At 48.7% G+C, this 19,836-nt stretch overlaps 1 protein-coding gene across 2 annotated transcripts in view; it reads right to left on the bottom strand.

The window, feature by feature from the left end:
• CRMP1 (collapsin response mediator protein 1) overlaps positions 1-19,836 on the bottom strand; it is a 72,120-nt gene that overhangs the window by 11,504 nt on the left and 40,780 nt on the right. For both annotated transcript variants that reach the window (XM_028848101.2, NM_001266075.1), the window contains 7 exon segments: positions 19,715-19,776; positions 17,679-17,759; positions 11,343-11,411; positions 9,161-9,281; positions 7,339-7,495; positions 4,578-4,719; positions 3,411-3,581 (listed from right to left, as the gene is read on the bottom strand). In XM_028848101.2, the coding sequence (XP_028703934.1) occupies positions 3,411-3,581; positions 4,578-4,719; positions 7,339-7,495; positions 9,161-9,281; positions 11,343-11,411; positions 17,679-17,759; positions 19,715-19,776 (803 nt within the window).

Raw genomic sequence — 19,836 nt, 5'->3', positions numbered from 1 at the left:
TTTTAAATGTCAATTCCTTCTTTTCTTAAAGGTAATATACAAACAATGTAAAAATTTAAACAACACAAAACACCGTGATTAAAAAACCTCTTGTCTCTCCCATCCATGAGCCCCTGTTCCCTGGTTCCCTCCAGGAAGGACTGGTTTCTTTTACACCCTTTGAAAAGCAGCCAGTCAGCTGATGTGTGCATAAACAAAACGTGGTTCCTCCCTACAAGGGGATATTATTCAGCCATCAAAGGAACATGGTACCCATCCATGATATAGCATGGATGATCCTCAAAAAAATGATGCTAAGTAGAAGCCAGACATAAAAGGCCACATACTGGATGATTTCATTTCTATGAAATGTCCAGAATAGGCAAATCCACAGAAACAGAAAGCAGGTTACTGGTTGCTAGGGGGAGGGAGAGGGGGACTGATTGTTCATGGGCACAGGGTTTTGTTTTTTTGGAGGTGATGAAAACCTTCTGGAATTAGTGATGATTGTACAACCTTCTCAATGTACGAAAAGCCACTAAATTGTACACTTGAAAATGGTGACATTTATGGTACGTGAATTATATCTTGATAAGAAAGTTTAAAACATCCAGATAGTCTATGATATACAAATATGTATGCACACCCATGACGTGGCACTTTGACGTGAATGTTTTCCACAACGATAGGAAAGAATAAAAGGTGTGTTTTATAGAAAAGTAGATCTAAAATCTAATCACTGGTCAGTATTCAAGAAATGATCTCTCTTCATTGTTAAAAGTAATTTTTAAAAAACATATAAAAACAAAACTAACCTCTAACAACATTTCTCAATCCATGTTCTGAAAAAAATTGCAATTATGTGCATGGCATTGCTTTGGACAAAGAAAATGAAACAGACAAAATCCTTTGGTCAAACCACTTCATGGTATCCTCAGTTGCCCTCTTGTTGCTCTGAAAATAATTCAAATCTTGCCTCACGCAGAGAAGAGATGCTTCCCCGAGTTTAACCTGAAGACAATTACCTCCCAGATGGGTACCCTGGGTATATTACATATTGTTATGGGTTGAATCGTGCTCCCAAAAAAAGATATGTTGAAGTCCTAACCCCCATGACCTCAGAATATGACCTTATTTGGAAACAGAGATTTTGCAGGTGTAATTAAGTTAAGATGAGGTCACACTGGGGTGTGGTGGGCCCAACATCCAATGACTGGCATCCACAAAAGGAGAAGACACAGCAGAGAAGGCCAGGCAATGACAGAGGCAGAGATGTAAGGGATGCTTTACACGCTGTGGAACCAAGTACTGCGGGGGACGTCAGACACGACGAGTGGCCTGGAAGGGATCTGTTCCCAGAGCCTTCAGAGAGAGCACACCTTGCCAACACCTTGGTTTCACCTTCTACCCTCCATAACTTTAAGAGACAAAATTTCTTTTGTTTAAACCACCCAGCCTGTGGCACTTTGTAACAGCATCCAGAGGAAACTTAACGTACATGTCCTCTGTCTGTCCATTTTCTCATTTATCAATAACAACATACCTAACTTAGAAGATCCTGAGGATTAAATGAGATGACGCATGGAGAATGCTAAGCACGGAGTAACTACAAAACAGTCTTTGGCTGGATTGTGATGATAATCCAGGAGTGCCCACTCCTAAGCATGGAATCTGGTGTGGCCCCTGATCCCACATTGAAATAGTGAGACAATCCCAGCTCAGTCTACTTCCTTCTGGGTCCTCTTCTGCTGACCTTTGACTGGCTAACTCAGACATTCACGTTCCTTTCTAGATGAGGATCACCTTACGAAGCAAGGAGCAGCTCCCACAGCCAGATGGCAGTGGGAGTGCACACCCTCTGCTATGGTCGGAATATCCCCTCAAAATTCAACTGGACATTTAATTGCCATTGCAATATTACTAAAATGTGAGATCATTAAGAGCTGATTAGGTCATGAAGGCTCTGCCCTCATTAATGGGTTAATGCTATTATCACAGGAGTGAGTTAGTTATTGTGAGACTGGGCTTGTTATAAAAGTGAATTCAGCGTCCTCTTGATATTTCTTTCACACTTGTCCTCTCTTGTCCTTCTGCCCTCCGCCATGGGATAACTCAGCAAGAAGACCTTTGCCAGATGCCGGCATTTTAATATTGAAATTCCCAGCCTCCAGAACCATGAGTCAAATAAATTTATTTTCTTTATAAATTACCCAGTCTGTGGTATCTATTACAGTAGCACAAAATGGACCAAGACACCCTGTCACTGACAAGACCCTCTCAGATGTTCTCCCATTGCTTCTCCTATGTGCACAGACCCCAAGCAGTGTGTACACACATGAAATAATTCATAATAATAAATAGTAGAATTGCATGCCCTGCTGGACTGTACATGTGAGTGGCAGAAACCTTTCTCCATGAGAAGATGATCTCAGGCACCCTGTTCCCCGGAGATGGGGACTGTGAGAAGCAAGTGTTACCAGGGAGCATTGTGTATTGTAAGAATGACCTGGATTGGTGAGCCGGACAAGGTCAGTGAGCAGCTAAGACCTCTGCTTCTGTAGGCCGTGTCTCTTGCAGCCAAGTGGATACTCCAGGGCCATGCCCATGAGCTGCTACAAGTGTTTCCTGTGGCTTTCTTATGAAACTTCCTTGTGCCTGGCGTCCTGTCCCCATATCTGTGGTCTCCTTCTCCAGTATGTGAGCCCAGGGACTATGGGAACACCCACTGCAGCTCCATCACGGTGTGCATATGCCCTGCTTCTGGCCTGTGTGCTTGCACAGACTCCAGTGAGCCAGGGACCACTGTGGCCTCTTGGGTCTGTGCGTGTAATTGTTAATCCAGACCCAAGGCCACTGCTGGCCGTGCACAAGGTGTTAAAGCAAGCCCTTCAGGGAGGCACAGGTCTCTTCTGCCATCTCTGCACGCGCCCTTTCTGTGCATGCATCTTTGGTAGGTTGCTGGATGAGTGGAGAAATCAAAAGCATATAAGATACAAAGCAGAAATGGCCCATAATGATAGGCATGGAATGTGAAAAAGTATGCACTTTAGGGCCAACCTTTTCCTATGAGCAGCCAGCCACAAAACTGAGTGGGAGTTTTCTAATATACCAAATAAAATCCTTTCTAGCTTGATAATTAAATGGAGAACCTTAGACCTAATACTTTCCCTCGCTGAGCCCTGAAGCTTACACATTAGAAGCAGTATCAGATGGCTGGCAACGCGTGCATCCACGGGCAGGACAGAGAGAGGCAGAGAGAGGAGAAGCAGCTTAACTGAGCCTGCTCAAATCCCTCCTCCCAGTCTCTCCAGTCAGGCTATGTATCAGATCACATTCTAGGTGGAAAATTCATAAATCATTTTAATTAGTCTTTTAAAATGGTTACAGTGAAGAATCACTTATCTCAGCAGCACAAATAGGCCAGGACTTACCGACTTGTGACTTTTGGCTGTTATGGTCTTCACCTTGTCGGGGTCCCAGATGACCACGTCAGCGTCCGAGCCCACAGCAATCCGCCCTTTCCTTGGGTACAAGTTAAAGATCTTGGCTGCATTGGTGCTGGTGACAGCAACAAACTGGTTCTCATCCATTTTGCCAGTAGCCTAAAGGCAAGACCCACAGATGAGAAGAGCATCTCATAATGGGGCCAGGAGGAGGGGTGGCTGGGCACAAATGGAAGCCTGCCAGCTGGAGTCCTTGCAAGGCTTGGAATTCTCTCCTCTCCCAGCTAAAAACGTGCCATCGTCAAGAACCCCAAAGGGCCCAGCCTCATCAGAGAGGACATTTAATTAACCGCACAGAGGTATGTTGACACAAGAGCCACGATGACATCTTGTCCATGTCACCAGGCCCAAGTTTAACAGAAGATAAAAATCTTTGGTTTCAGGTCAGTGATCAGAGTGAAACCCAGCTCTTCCTCTGCAGCTCTTCTTCTCTCTACCCACTCCACACCCCAACTCCTAACACGTGTGCCCGTGCATACACACAGAGTTACAGAGCCATTTTTTTTTTTTTTTTTTTTTTTGAGACGAGTCTCGCTCTGTCGCCCAGGCTGGAGTGCAGTGGCCGGATCTCAGCTCACTGCAAGCTCCGCCTCCCGGGTTTATGCCATTCTCCTGCCTCAGCCTCCCGAGTAGCTGGGACTACAGGTGCCCGCCACCTCGCCCGGCTAGTTTTTTGTATTTTTTTTAGTAGAGACGGGGTTTCACCATGTTAGCCAGGATGGTCTCGATCTCCTGACCTCGTGATCCACCCGTCTCGGCCTCCCAAAGTGCTGGGATTACAGGCTTGAGCCACCGCGCCCGGCCCAGAGCCATTTTCACATGAACTAAGACGTGGTTGGGAAACAAAACAAAACAAAACATTTTTCAATCTTAAGATATAAAGGACAAGGGTGACATCCGCGAATGCAGAGGCCTCTCCTGGACTTGAGCTACTTTCTCACAAGTTACGCGTTCCCTCCTGCGCCCTCCTAGTATATCTGCTTCTGCCTCCATGTAAGAAGGGAACTTTTAAGAACCCAGCGTGCGTAATGCATTGGCTTTCACAGGGCAGGTAGGGTTTTTCTCGAACGCTCCTGAGAACAGATCCAGCCTTACCACCGCCTTGTCCCAGACGACGGTCATCCGCTCCTCTATCCCGTTGACACCCTCGGGGATCAGGGTGAAGTTGTCCTTGCCCACCGCCTTCTGGGCAGTGCTGTAGGGACAGTGGCCGCTGCCTGTGACCTGCAAGTCCCCACTGGCAAGGACAAAACAAGGTGGAGTTCAGACCTTAGTTCATTTTGAAGGCAAATCCCGACTTCAGACAGGTACATGCAGTGCAGCCAGTGAATGAACGAATAGATAAGGAAGCCAGTGGGTAACAGAGAAACTCTCCAGAGTGTGCCTGCACGCCTCACAAGTCCCAGGGATATCACTGGCCCCATGCTCTGCATGTTACAAAGCGAGAAATGTGTGCTGACATTTGTCTTCTTGACACAAGGCAGTTGGCACAAGGGCTGGCCAGTGTGTTTGTGCTGTGCTTGCAGAACAAACACTATTCACTGGTTATAGCAAAGTGGCACAAGTTCACTGGGATTTACCCTTTCATCCCCTGGTGTTTCAAAAACTGTTTCAAAAACATATACTCTTTGATACATCAGGTGCCCTGAGCTGAACACCTAAGACAGTAAAATGAATGGAAGAGGCCGAGTGTGTTGGCTCACACCTGTAATCCCAGCACTTTGGGAGACCATGGCAGGTGGATCACCTGAGGTCAGGAGTTCGAGACCAGCCTGACCAACACAGCAAAACCTTGTCTCTACTAAAAAACAAACCAAAAAAAAAAAAAATTAGCCAGGCGTGGTGGTGGGCCCTTGTAATCCCAGCTACTCAGAGGCTAAGGCAGGAGAATTACTTGAACCCAGGAGGTGGAGGTTGCAGTGAGCCAAGATTGCGCCATTGCACTCCAGCCTGGGCGACAAGAGCAAAACTCAGTCTCAAAAAATAAAATGAAATAAAATAAAATAAAATAAAATAAAATAAAATAAAATATAAAAACGAATGGACCATTATTTGTGGTTCTAAATGAAGGGTGAAGAGGGTGAGGCTGTCCTCCAATCCAGAGGCCCAGGAAATGTTAGCCATTACCTAAATGCAGAGGAATATATTTAGAAGTTATCTTCACTCATTTATTCAACAAAACTGTGTTGCGTGCTTCCTAAGTGCCTGGTACAATTTAAGGCATAGGGAGTGCATCTAAGAACAGAAAGAGCTTCTGCATGTGTCAGCTCTACTGAGGGATGGAGGAGACTGGCAATAAGCAGAGGCAAATGGGGCACATGGGCGCTGTCAGAGCGAGTGTCAGGGATTCAACTAAAGCAGGTGGGGTGAGGCGTGCTGGGGACAGGCTGGGGATGCCGTTATCAGGAGAATAATCAGAAAATTACATCACTGAGAAGGAGCCTTCCAGCAAAGATCTGAAGGAAGTCATAGAGCAAACCATGTGGTGTCTAAGAAAGAGAGAACTAGCCAGGGGTTCCCATGAGTGGAAAGGCCCTGAGGCAGGGTCCTGCCTGGGGTTCAGGGTCAGCATGAAGCCGGGACTGGACCAAGGGAGCCAAGGGCAGAGGAGGCCCAGGGAGGGAGGTTGGTCAGGGCATGTGCACCGGATTGAGTTCTGCCTCGTGGGACGTTGTGGGGACTTGGGTTTCACCGGGAGAGGACTTACTGGTTCCGAGCAGAGGGGTGTTTGATCTAACCTAGGTTCTAAATGTCTGAGAGCAGACTGTGATGGGTAGCGGGCGGGTGGGCCTGCGTGGAAACAGAAAGGCTTAGTAGGAAGCCAGGGAGGACGGTGGCCTGAGCCAGGATGGCCACAGCAGACAGGTGAGGCATCGTCAGACTCCAGGGCCTCTGGTCCGTGTTCCTGGCATTTCCTGAGATGGGCAAGACTGCGGGGGTAGCAGCTTTACGGGGGAAGATCTGCAGTTCTCTGTAAACGTGAGCTGCCCACCAGACATCGGACTGCAGATGTTGAGTAAGTCCTTGGCTATGCCAGTCAAGGGTTTCTGTATCATCAGGGGGACAGTGATTTCCACGTGGGTGCACACCGCTGCCCCCTCCTCCAAGGTTCCTTCTGCCAAGAAGCCCCGTCTTATCCTCCCCTATTGGGCAAACTCTTACGCATCCCCGAGCCTTAGTCTCGATGCCACCTCCTCCAGAAAGCCTTCTGCAAACCTCCCGGTGGGTTCTAAGCATGCATCTCTGCTTCCAGAGCGGCCTGGACACTTAGGCTTGCTGTGTGGCCTTGCTATTGCTAAGTGCTCGTCCCTCGTGGTGGCTAACAGAAGGGAAGGGGCTGAGGTGCTGGGCTGCACGGTGTGCGTGCACCACAGCAGGTGCGCAGCAGAGGCAGCAGCGGCCACTTCTGGAGCCCTCGGTTCCAGGTCGTTTTCCTGCACTGTCTCATAGGCAGCTCTGCCACAGGTACTGTCTGCTCCCGCTTTGAGTAAAATGAGGGGGACCAAGAGGTGTTACGGGTGATGTCCCAGGTCCAGGGTGACACAGCCTTGTCTCCATCCCTAATCCTGAGTGCTTCCCAATACACCATGGTGCCTGCCACAGAGCAGGTGCTTAACAGTAGCTTGGCTCAACAGGAGGAGGTCAATAGATGTGAATGGAACAGTCACTGGACGCCACAGATCTTCAGGTCCCTGAAGGCCTGTTGTAAGCCACACAAGCGCTGTCCTTTCAGAGCACGGGGCAGAGCCTCCTCTATAATCATGAGTCCAAACCAGCCTGCGGATTCCCACCATTAACTCTCTGCCTCCAAAGGCCCCAGCTGCCTCCCCCAGCCCCACATTCTCACAGGTCTCACCAGGCCAGCAGGGAGGTCAAGTAGTCCGGCGTGGTGGGGTCCGGGCTCAGGGGAGGGGAGGTCACAAACGCCGCAGCCTTGGCCCAGTTCTTGCTCCAGTAATGGGTGCCATCGGTCCCCAGGCTGGCGGCAATGGGCTCGCCAAACACTAGGGGCCCTTGGGAGGGGCAAACACAAACAAGCCTGGTTAAAAGCAAATACTCTCTTGAGGCAGATGTCAAAGGCACAAAATCGGAAGACTGTGGAGGGAGAACGGGGCTGGCTGAAGGCCGGAATACTGGCCGCCGTTCTCACAGGCATCACCGCCTGCACCGCAGGGACCTTGGGTGTCAGGCCCGGTTCCATCACATTGTCCACACCCCGCCAAGCGCTCCGTGGGGCGGACGGCAGCTGACTCACCCAGCAACCTTGTGGATACAGCTGTTGCTTTTAGGGTTTGGACATTATTATGTCCTTTTATAGATTCGTAAGCCAAGGCACGGAGCCACGATTTGCTGTCTCGGTTTGGGATCTGCTGGAAGCAGATCTTAGGACTCTAGTTCAAGCATCTTATTTGGGAGGTGATTCCAGGAAACACTGGCTGGGGATTGAGGAAGTGACATAAGGCAGGGAAAGCAGCCAATAAAGGAAGATTTCTCATCGAGGCACAGTGGAGGGCCTCGGCACTCAGTCCTGCTCGGGAACACGCCTCGGGGTCGTCCCACCCCAGGGGAAAGCGAGTTGGATGTGTTTCTATCAGCCCAGGGCCAGAGGGCGGCTTCCCGAGTACCAGCATCCCGAGTACCAGCTTCCCAGAAGTTCCCACTTGCCTTTCATGGAGTGGGCCAGGCGGGTTTCTTCCAGAAAAGCCTGCAGGCGGAAGCTGGGGCTCCCAGGAAAGATCTTTGCATTAGAGACCAAGGGCAAGAGATGTGGCCCGAGAGACCCTGCTGCCCTCGCCCGAGGCCACCTGCTGCCCAGCAGGAGAGGCGGCTGTGAGCTCTGCCCGGCTCTAGGGCAGCCCATCAAGCAGCGCTCTCTGCAGTGAGGCAGGTGCCCTACATCACAGCTGCCCAACCAGCAACCACTGGCCACATGTGGCTCTTAAGCTGGTGTGGCTGGTGCCACTGAGGAACTAACTTGTTCATTTTATTTAACATTACTTAATTTAAATTTAAATAGCCATGTGGGGCTAGTGACCACCTTATGGCTTCCTGTGGCTCCAGAACCTGCCTGCTCACCCACTCCCGGCTGGTACTGCTTCCAGATTTCCATAACCTCTCTGAGCCCGGGTCTCCTTATCTTCAAAACGGGGCTAGTTTCAGGCAAGCTGTGCTGTTCTAGCCTCTACTTGTCAGCTTGCCCTTAAAAACACTGAAACAACGTGTTTGGGGTCCACGGCTGCTCTGTCCAATAAGGCAGTCCTGAGCCGCATGTGGCCACCAATAACCTGAGGCTGTGGTTAGTCTGAACTGAGTTGTGTACATGTAAAATATACACGGAATTTTGAAGAGAGTACAGAAAACATCATGCAAAATATTAATGATTTTTACATTGATGACATGCTGAATATTTGGATCCATTAGATTAAATATAATATATGATTAAAATCCTCTTTCAATGGAGCTGAACTTATCAAGGTGAATGTCCTAGGGTCCTAGGGTCCTAGGGTCAATGGGACCAAAGAATTCCAGCCACCATCCTTGTGTCAGGAGCATCCCCCCTTCACCTCTCCCTCCTCAGACAGAACTCTGTCTGAGTTTGGGAGGGAGTGAACTTGAACCTGCAGGACACCCCCTTCCAGGCCCCAGCTGCCCTAGAAGGCCCAGGGCCGGCTGCATACCTTTCTTCCTGGCCAGAGCGATGATGTCAGCTGCACTCTTGCTCATGACCTTGGTGATGTACACAGGGCAGTTGATCCGGCCCGCAATGGTGATGGCCCGGAACACCGCCTCGGCCTCCAGCTGAACACAGCACACACAGTGTCACAGGAGGGAAGGCTGGGGGCACAGCTACCACCCATCTCCATTTTCCTTAACTAAATGTGGTCAGAAGGGAAATCTGCTCCATCGAATGAGAAGGACATACGGAGTCCAACAGCGCTTGACAGTGCCCCTGCTCTCTGGGGCGGGGCACTGGTCTCATGCTGGGATACAGCTGCAACATCCAAGCGCTACACAACTTTATACCACTGCCTCCCGGTTCCGTCCTGACCTCACTATGGGCCAGGAACACACAGCTCGTGGCCATCCCTGGGCCATGAAGCTCATGAAGAGCACTGGGTGGGATCTCAAGCCCCTCAGGACATGGAACATGTCCACTCACGTCTGTGTCCCGTGTCCGGCAGACACCAGGCCCAGGGCACGGGCCCAGGAGACTCAGTAATGACCTGATAAGGGCAACAGAAAATGTCCTCAACTTGGTCAGGCATGGTGGCTCACACCTGTAATCCCAGCACTTTGGGAGGCCAAGATGGATGGATCACTTGAGGTCGAAAGTTTGAGACCAGACTGGCCAACATGGTGAAACCCAGTCTCTCTTCATGAGATCAGAAGATTAAGACCATCCTGGCTAACACGGTGAAACATCATCTCTACTAAAAATACAAAAAGTTAGCTGGGCGTGGTGGTGGGCACCTGTAGTCCCAGCTACTTGGGAGGCTGAGGCAGGAGAATGGTGTGAACCTGGGAGGTGGAGCTTGCAGTGAGCTGAGATCACGCCACTGCACTACAGCCTGGGCGACAGAGCGAGACTCCATCCCAAAAAAAAAAAAAAAAGAAAGAAAGAAAACACACAAATTAGCCAGGTGTGGTGGCACAGGCCTGTGCCTAGTAGTTCTAGCTACTTGGGAGGCTAAGGCAGGAGAATCACTTGAACCCAAGAAGTGGAGGCAGCAGCAGTGAACTGAGATCAAGATCATACCACTGCACCCTAGTCTGGGCAACAGGGAGAGACTCCATCTCAAAAAAAAAAAAAAAAAAAAAAGAAAAGAAAAGAAAGGAAAGAAAGAAAGTAAAAAGAAGAAAGTGTCCTCAACTCAAAGGATGGCTTCCAGGGTGCCCACTCCATTCCATGCCAGATCAGCTTGCCTTCCTCCTTCCACACTCCCTGTGGGTGTGTGCACATGCACACACACCCACTCACACACACACACACTCACATACACACTCTCACACACACTCTCACACACTCGTGCACTCACACACATACACACACACGCACTCACACACATACACACACTCTCACACACTCTCACACACATACACACACTCTCACACACTCTCACACACATACACACACTCACACACTCTCACACACATACACTCACACACTCTCACACACATACACACACTCTCACACACATACACACACTCTCACACACATACACACTCACACTCTCACACACATACACACACATTCACAAACATACACACTCTCACACACATACACACACACACTCTCACACACTCTCACACACACACACACTCTCACACACACACACACACACATACGCGCACACACTCTCACACACTCTCACACACATACACACACACACTCTCACACACATACACACACATACACACACTCACACACTCACACACTCTCTCACACACACACACACAGATACACAGAGCCACTCCAGGGGAAGTCATCCTTCTTCGAGGCTTGGGAGCAGGGCAGGCAGTGGGCGTTGTCTCCTGGGTGCTGGGCTTGGGCATGCGGCTCCACTTTCCTATCATCCACTATGCAAAGTCCTCCGTGAGAATCCGTATCCACTTGGGACACTGAAGCACCCACGGGGCCTTGGAGTGAAGTTCCAGGACCCTGGGAGAGGCAGCACCTCTTCCTGGCTTCTCCAGCCAGCAGGCCCCAGGGTTCCCGGGGAAGACAATATGGTTTGGGATGGTCTGGGAGAGGACATGGGACGGAGCCGGGTCCTGGCTGGGCTGTTCCAGCTGGAAGAGCATCAAGGTGAGTGCTCAGTGGTGAGTGTCAGAGTCATGCCTGAGTTCGGGAGTCCTTACCTCTTCAGGTCTGCTCAGGGCATGGCCCTCGGGACCCGTGATGCCCATGTCTAGGATCCGCTTTTGTTCCTACAAGACAAGAACGAATGAGTCAGTGATTAGAGGATGCCAGAGCTGGGAGAAGTGACTCCTCCAACCCCCTGGTTAGACAGAGGGGACAGCTGGGTCCCACAGAGGTGAGTGGCTTGCACCAGGTTAACAGTGTGCTGGGTGGCGGCAGTGACCTGTGTCCCCTCCACTACACACCCATCCACCTTCCCCTTTGCAGCCCTGCATGGCTCCATCTGCACCTGCTTTATGTTGAATCTCCCGGGATCAATGAGAGGCAGCAGGATTATAAGACACGAGCTTCCAAGACCACCCACCACCCTCTCGATCTCGGAGTCTCCCTGCAGGGCTCTCCTCTGAGAAGAAACGTGGTGTTTGGGTACAACATGGATATCTTCAACTAGGAATCCTACTCCAGTCTTTGACATTGAAATCAAAGGTCCCAAAACTGGAAGTCCAGATCCAGAACAGCCTCCTCTGTGACTTTGGGCAGGCTGGTCAAGCTCTCTGAGCCTCAGTCTTCTCTTCTGTACACTGGGGATACCAGTGCTTGTATTGCAGAGTGACTGCGCTGATCAGATGAGCGAGCATACGAAACACGCTCAGCACAAAACCTGATGAGCGAGCGCCCGCTCATTAATCGGCACCCGGCTCTCATCTCTACTTCAGCTGCCTCTTCTTGGCATCTGTCTTTCTGGCAGGAAACCACTACCTCAAACTTATCATATAACCTTGAAATGGCTCCCTGAGCTGATGGCCCAGATTCAAATCCATCTGGCCCAAAGTTGCTTTGTCCCAGGAACACTTTAATTTCTAAAAAAAAAAAAAAAAAAAAAAAGTTTGACATTGCCCAGATGCCAGCTGTGCTGTTGCTAATTTTAACTTCCTCAGCGTGTGTGTCATTGTTCTTGGACATGACCCCGTCATGAACCCCGGGCCCCATCAACCATGAAAGGAAATCACAATTTCAACTGTGCGTCTGTGGTTATTATGCTCCAGGCTGTTACAAGAATATAAATGGGAAACCATTTCAAAGTCTAACAGCTGGGTAGATTTAAGTAAACAATGGAATAATTTCAGCTACTGAAGACGCTGTTTACAAAGCATTTTTAGAAAATGTTTACAAAAGGATCTTAGAATACCGAGAAATCCCTATGTGAAATTGTTTAGATGTCAGTTACCATTCTGGAAGGAAAGAGGAAGTAAGGAGGGGGAGGGCAGGGGAGGGAAGGGGAATAGAGAGAAGGGGAGGAAGGGAAGAAAGGCAGGAGGGAGGGAGGAGAGGGGAAGAAGGGAGGATGAAAGATGACATAATGAGGAAAAACAAAAATGAGAGTAGGATTTCTAGTCGAAATAACGGACTACACATATGCATTTGTTTCACTGCCTTCCAAAACACACTGAAGTCACAACAGGAACTTAGAAATACACAGGATACCAAGGATACACAGGAACCAAGAAAATACAGAGAAGACCACAGGAACAAAATGTTGAAAGCTGGAAAGCAGATGTCCAAAAGATGTGCTGCAGCTGGAACAGCGAAATCTCTGCTGGCAGTGAGGGCAGTGGGGAGAGCCAAGCCCCTGATGTGTCACTCAGGAGCTGGGGGCTGGGCCTCTGCCACACTGGTGGGGGTGCGAGTGCACGTTGGAAAACTGTGTAGTAGTAACCACCAAAGCTGAATCTACACACACCCAGCCATTCCTCTCTTAGGTATATACCAGCGAAAGATGTGAACCTATGTTTAATAAAAGGCTGAACAAGAGTGGAGCAAGAACAAGCACCGAAGCCTCACGCATCACGGTCCCAAATGTGAAACTATCCAAATATCCAACCACTGGAGAATACACTGTGCAGATTCGTGCAATGGAATTCTACACAGCGATGAAATAGAAAAAGCTAGTGCTACGCCTGGCCAAAGGATGGATCTCACATGCCTCGGATTGAGCAAATGGACCCAGACATAAGAGAGTGTGTGTGCTGTATGGTTCCATTTTTAGAAAGTTTAAAATCAGCTAAGATTTGTGTGGCAGCAACTTCTAAGACGACTCCCAGTGATCCTGCCTCCTGCTTTTCAAGACTCTGCGGGGTCCCCTCCCCTGGAGTATGGGCTGGACCCAGCACCTTGCTTCTGATGAGCAGAGCAAGACAAAAGGGTTGGGCTGTCACTCCCAAGGTCAGGTTACAGAGACTCTGGCTGCCGACCTGCTCACCTATTGCTCTTTGGTTAATCTGCTCTGAAGGAAGCTGCCTCGCTGGGGCTGCCCATGTGCAAGGAACTGAGGGAGGCCTCTGGCCAGCAGCCAGCAAAGAACAGACCATCACATTAGCCTGACAGCTAGCAAGGAGCTAAATCCAGAAATACACCACCTACGAGAGGCTGGATGCAAATCCCGCACGAGTTGAGCCTTGAGATGCTCACCGCCCCACCTGCCACTCACTATGGCCTGTGAGACCCTCAGCCAGAAAGAGCTGAGCTGCACCTGGAGTCCAGACCCATAGGACCATGAGATAATTTGCTTTAAGATGCTATGTTCTGAAGTAATTTGTTATGCAATCATGGATGACTAGTACAGGTTTTGCTACCAGAAGGAGGGTGTTACCATAAAAGATATCTAAATATATGGAAGAGGCTCTGGAACCAGGCAGAGAATGAATTCTGAAACAGCATTTTAAATAGCCTTGAATGGACTCTAAGAAGAAATAGGGCCTCTGAGGACATTGCCAGTGAGTCCTCACAGGAGGCGAGAAGCAGCCATCAACAGTCTTGGGATGAAACCAAGGATGTGACTCTACAGTCCCTTGGTAAGAACTCAGAAAGGTGAGGGGTGGTGCCTCCCAGTGTTATCAGTCACAGTAAAGAGATCCTTTAAATAGGAACCCTTTAGGCCAGGTACAGTGGCTCATACCTATAATCCCAGCACTTTGGGAGGCTGAGGCAGGCAGATCACTTGAGGTCAGGAGTTCGAGATCAGCTTGGCCAACATGGTGAAACCCGTCTCTACTAAAAATACAAAAATTAGCCAGGCGTGGTGGCGCATGCCTACAGTCCCAGCTACTCGGGAGGCTAAGGCACAAGAATCAGTTGAACCCAGGAGATGGGGGCTGCAATGAGCCAAGATTGCACCACTGCACTCCAGCCTGGGTGACAGAATGAGACTAAGTCTCAAAAAAATTAAAAAACACATTTTTTTAAAGAGACATTTCAAAGCGATGAAGGCTATGCCTGTGGACCGTCTCAGTCAAACTACAGGGCCTCTAGGAAGCTTGCCGTTGTGTCTCTCAGCTCTCTCATCAGGGTAGCGGAGGGATTATCTGAAAGAAATTGGTGGGTGCCTTTTGTCTTACAGTGTGAACCCCAGTGAGATTCACAGGAGGCCCACAGATTTTTAGGAGAGTTGCCTTAGCAAAATACTTGAAGCTGAGACTGAACACAGGCATGTGATATGAAAAGAAGCAGTTGGATCCCAAAACTCTTTTTTTTTTTGAGACGGGGTCTCACTGTCACCCAGGTTGGAGTGTAGTGACATGATCTCATCTCACTGCAACCTCCACCTCCCACATTCAAGTGATTCTCCTGCCTCAGCCTCCCAAGTAGCTGGGATTACAGGCAACTGCCTGGCTAGTTTTTTTTGTTTTGTTTTTTGTTTTTGTATTTTTAGTAGAGGTAGGGTTTCACCATGTTGGCCAGGCTGGTCTCAAACTTCTGAACTCAGGTGATCTGCCCGCCTCAACCTCCCAAAATGCTGGGATTACAGGCGTGAGCCACCATGCCTGGCTGATCCCCAAAATTCTACTGAGCAAGAAGCAGGCTGAGAAAACCACTCAGCTGCGACAGACATGCACGACCTTTCATGAAAAACGACGGACGACTCAAAGGATGGAAGCAGGAGCTCAGAAGGTAGAGCCAAGAGCTATGGAGACTTATTCTCAGGCTTTGAGACTCAATCAAGGAACTGCCAACATTTCCCAGCCAGATGGCAGAACCGCCATGAACCAGTGACTCCTTGGTGCCTTCTATTTTCCCCTTTTTGAATAGAAATGTCAGGTCCACCCCTGCATGTTGTATGTCAGGAGGGTCGAGAAGATATCTTCCTTCTTTAGCTTCATAGACCTACAGATTATGGGAAATACAGCCAAGGAGCCTCATCCACACCTGGATCTGGTTCGGATGATGAGATTCCAGACTTTGAGCTAATGCTGTCATGAGATTTTTAAGAACCATGGGAGGGGGTGATTGTAATTTGCACGGGAGAGGGTCATCAATCATGGGGGCCAGAAGACAGATTGGGAGGAAGTCTCAGATGTGGACCTAGTAATTCTCACTTCCTGACATTCCTGCCCTTGTATAATCCCTTCTTTTTGAGTGTGGGCTGGATGCAGTGACCTGTTAGCAATGAACAGAATACTCTTGCATGATGGAATTAAGGCACTGTTTGTTTTTTACATTGAATTTGAAAGAATGTCAATTGTGCAGAAAAACTATAAGGACCCAGATAAGAAGAAGTGAAGTCAACAGAAGAACCTTAATGGTGAAGCTTTAGATCTCCAGCACTGAACCATTATGCTGCTCTTCCACTGTGCTCCGGAACCAGAGGGAACTGGTTAACATCCTGGCTCTACTGCCCCGTGAGCAACAGTGAGCAACTTATTCATATCTGAGCTTCAGTTTCCCTATCTATAAAATGGGAATAATTATATCTACCATATGGAGTAGTTGTGAGTATGAATATGTGAAGCCCTTTGCATCAGGCCTGGCATGAACTACCTTTACTGGCTGCATCCAAACCTTCCCCTATGTGCCTGGTCTTGATTTACAGCATTATGACCAATCCGTGCCTCTGCACCAGAGACCCAGAAGCTCCCCTGACTTCTTTCTCTTCTTCCTCCACCCAATCCTGTAGATTGGGTCCTGTAGATTGCGTTTCCCTCCTGTCACACTCACCTCTTCCATCTCCTATCTCCTTTCTTCATTTCTTATGAGAACTGCTGGAATAGAACCTAGCTGGTCACGCTGACTTCTTTTTTTTTGAGATAGTCTCGCTCTGTTGCCCAGGCTGGAGGGTAGTGGCACAATCTCAGCTCACTGCAAGCTCCACCTCCCAGGTTCAAACAATTCTCATGCCTCAGCCTCACACCTGTAATAGCTGCATTCTCACCTGTAATAGCTGTCTTCCCACCTGCAATAGCTGGGATTACAGGTGTGCTCCACCACACCCAACTAATTTTTGTATTATTAGTAGAGATGGGGTTTTGCCATGTTGGCCAGGCTGGTCTCACACTCCTGGCCTCAAGTGATCTGCCCACCTCAGCCTCTCAAAGTGTTGGGATTACAGGCATGAGCCACCACTCCCAGCTTGCATTCTTTTCCCAACATATTCTCCACCTCATAGCTAGAATTATCAAAATATGTTCATGTCTCATTTTATCCAAAACTTTTGCACAGCTGCAGTCAATTATGTGTAGATTCTGAACCTCATGTACATGATGTCTTAATCTGTTTTCTGATGCTATAACAGAATACCATAGACTTGGTAATTTATACAGAAAATAAGTGTATTTCCCATGGTTCCGGAGGCTGGGAAATCTAATAACAAGGTGCCAGCATCTGGTGAGGGCCTTCTTGCTGCATCATAGCATGGCGGTGGGCAAAACATGAGACAGCAGGTGCATGCCAACTCAGGCCTCTCTTCCTATCCTTATAAAGCCACTAATCCCATCATGAGGGCCCCACCCTGATGATCTCATCTAACCCAAATTACCTCCCTAAGGCCTCAACTCCAAATACCATCAACTTACTAGCTTGTGCATTAAGTTTTCAACATATGAACTTTTGAAGGACACATTCAAACCACGGCACATAATATCATTTGATCCACACAATAACACTACCAGGTGGGTGTCTCTGGATGAAAAATGAGAGCGTTCATGGGAAAAAGTTCCTTGCCCAAGGTCACATGACTAGGAGATGGAGGAGGCTGGCCTGGAACACCTCCTTGGGGTTGGCAAAGCATTTCATTCACATCCTCATTCTCTCATGCAAACCCTCCAAGGTTCACAGGGCAGTTATATTGTGCTCATTTACAGGTCAGAAAACAGGTTCTAGAGTCAATGCGGCCTGCCAATGGTGTGTGAGTGACTCTCACCTGGTGTGTCTGATATGACACCCGGTTCCTGGCTTGACCTTTCATTGTATAGCCTCCCCACTAACCAATGCTCTTTTATCAAATCTTTTGCAACAAGAAGAATCAGACTGAGGTAGAAGGAGTGGAAATTCACGCCACTCACCTGAGCTATCAAATCTCCATTTTCTGCATGGACCAAGATCACAGCTCCCAGCCCCTTAAGGAAGGTAAAGGCTTCGTAGAGCTATGGAGAGATAAACAGGGATTGGTATGAGATTTAAAAAAAACAAATCACAGCAGGTGCATTCACGAAGACCATTCTTCTCTCACACCCATTCAGTCATTCACCTGCCAGCCTCTGCAGACACATTCATATGGATGGAATGTGCTGCTATACAAGTCAGACTTGGAAGGACCATTCCTTGACCCTGACATCTTGTAGATCCAAAAGCAGGGAGCTGAGGATGGGGCACAACTGGTCCAAGTCACCCCAGGGCATGAAGACAGACTCAATCTCAGTGCCTATCTGTGCCTTTTGCTGTCTTTTTGGGTTGGCTTTTTTGAAACACCTGTAGGTGTTAATGGCAACAACTGGTCCTGAGAAATCACGGTTAGTTTTACAGAAATTGTCTAACTAAATCTGCTGAGGCTGTACCATAGCCACCCACATGCCACAGAAGATGTGTGCATCCTTACAAAAATGTGAACCCATACCATTTTATAGACAATGGTGGGGTGGGGAAAACAAGCTCTCTAATCACTCCAATACTCAGATAATATATAGTATGCTAACCATCCTCTCAATTAGCCAAAACAGGCCCGGCCCACTGCCCAGTGTTCTCCTCCTACCTGAGGAGAATCTGTATTTGGGCATTTGCCCCTGGTAAGGGCCAAAGCCATGAAGCTCCCTCTCCGGGGTACTTGAATCTCAACTTTGTTCTCCATGCATGCAAGACAACATCCCCTGGGATGCCTGCTTTCCGACACACATCCCTATTTCAGCAAATAGGGAAGACATGTGGAGGCATGAAGCACTTTTGAGAACCTGCACCCAGAGGCTGCTCGATTCCATCCATGCCCAGGGCTCCAGTGGTTACAATGAAACAGGTGAAAATCACAATTATGCCAGCACATCACATGCTATGTTTTCTATGTAACTGAACCAATTTTCAGCTCTTTGAATGTCTTTTGTTGATTGTATCAAAGGCCTCCTGGACATCTTGGGATAAGTTATTTTCTGTAACCCCAAGTGTTTATTTGAAAGGAAGGACATAAAGTGCTTCTCCCATTGCCCATCTATCTCCATGGTAATAACCAGTTACCCTGCTTACTGATGCCTGTATGGCAGCATTCTGTGCTAGGCACCATCCTAGCACTTTACTCGTCTTATGAAATCATTCAACTGCCTCTATAAGGCATGGCTATTATGAGCCTAAAGCACAGAGAAGTTGGGAGAGCTGCCCCTGGCTGCACAGCAAGCAGCCAGTATGGCCAGGGCTTGCAGCCTGGCTTCGCTGTAGCCTCCATGATTTTCTGCACACACTAACAAGCAGAGCAAAGGAAAGTGACAATGAAACAAAACTAGGAGACCCAGTAGTATAAGAAGGCCAGGTGTCCTGTAAGTCGTAACAGCTACTCCTGAAGAACAACTTGCGGCTCCATCTCCCTTGACTTGCTGCATCTACGTAATAATTGTTTGCTGTTGGCAGGGCCAGAAATGTTCCATCTTACAAATGTGACAAGGTGACTTGCCTAGCCTGTTGCAGTTGCTGTGAGGGAAGGCCAGGCAGTCTGTCTTCCTGTGTCAGAGCTCAGAAATGGTCCCCATCCTTGCCTGAATCCCAGAATCAAATGCAGAGCTTTTGGGAAGTACAGGTTCCTGAGTCCAACACCCAACATCCGTAACGTGCACTAAGAATTGGTATTTGAGTGAGCTCTCCAGATGATGCTGAGGATAAGCCAGGTTTGGGAGCCGCCAAACCAGGGACCCCCTTCTACATGCCACTCACACGGTCAGAAAAGAACACAAGGCCAGCAAGGGCAACAACTGACACCATATCACACAGCCACTCCGTGCCAGAATCAGGACTCGAACCCCGTGGCTTCTCACAATCTCCCTTGCCCTGTGCTGCCTGGACTGGCAAAGCTGGCCCAGTCCTGCCCAGACAAGAGGGGAGAGGGCGAGTGTGAGGGACCTACCTGGCTGTCGGACATTTGGTAGAGATCCTTATAGGCCATGTAGACTTGGAAGGAATTGACGCCTGTTTCAAGATAAAAAGGATAAAAAAAATGTTTAAGAAAAAACAGAAGCATATCTTTCC

This window comes from Macaca mulatta, chromosome 5 (assembly GCF_049350105.2).
Source record: "Macaca mulatta isolate MMU2019108-1 chromosome 5, T2T-MMU8v2.0, whole genome shotgun sequence".
NCBI lineage: Eukaryota > Metazoa > Chordata > Mammalia > Primates > Cercopithecidae > Macaca > Macaca mulatta.
The sequence above is the reverse complement of the archived record's forward strand: the minus strand, read 5'-3'. Positions and strand labels throughout refer to the sequence as shown.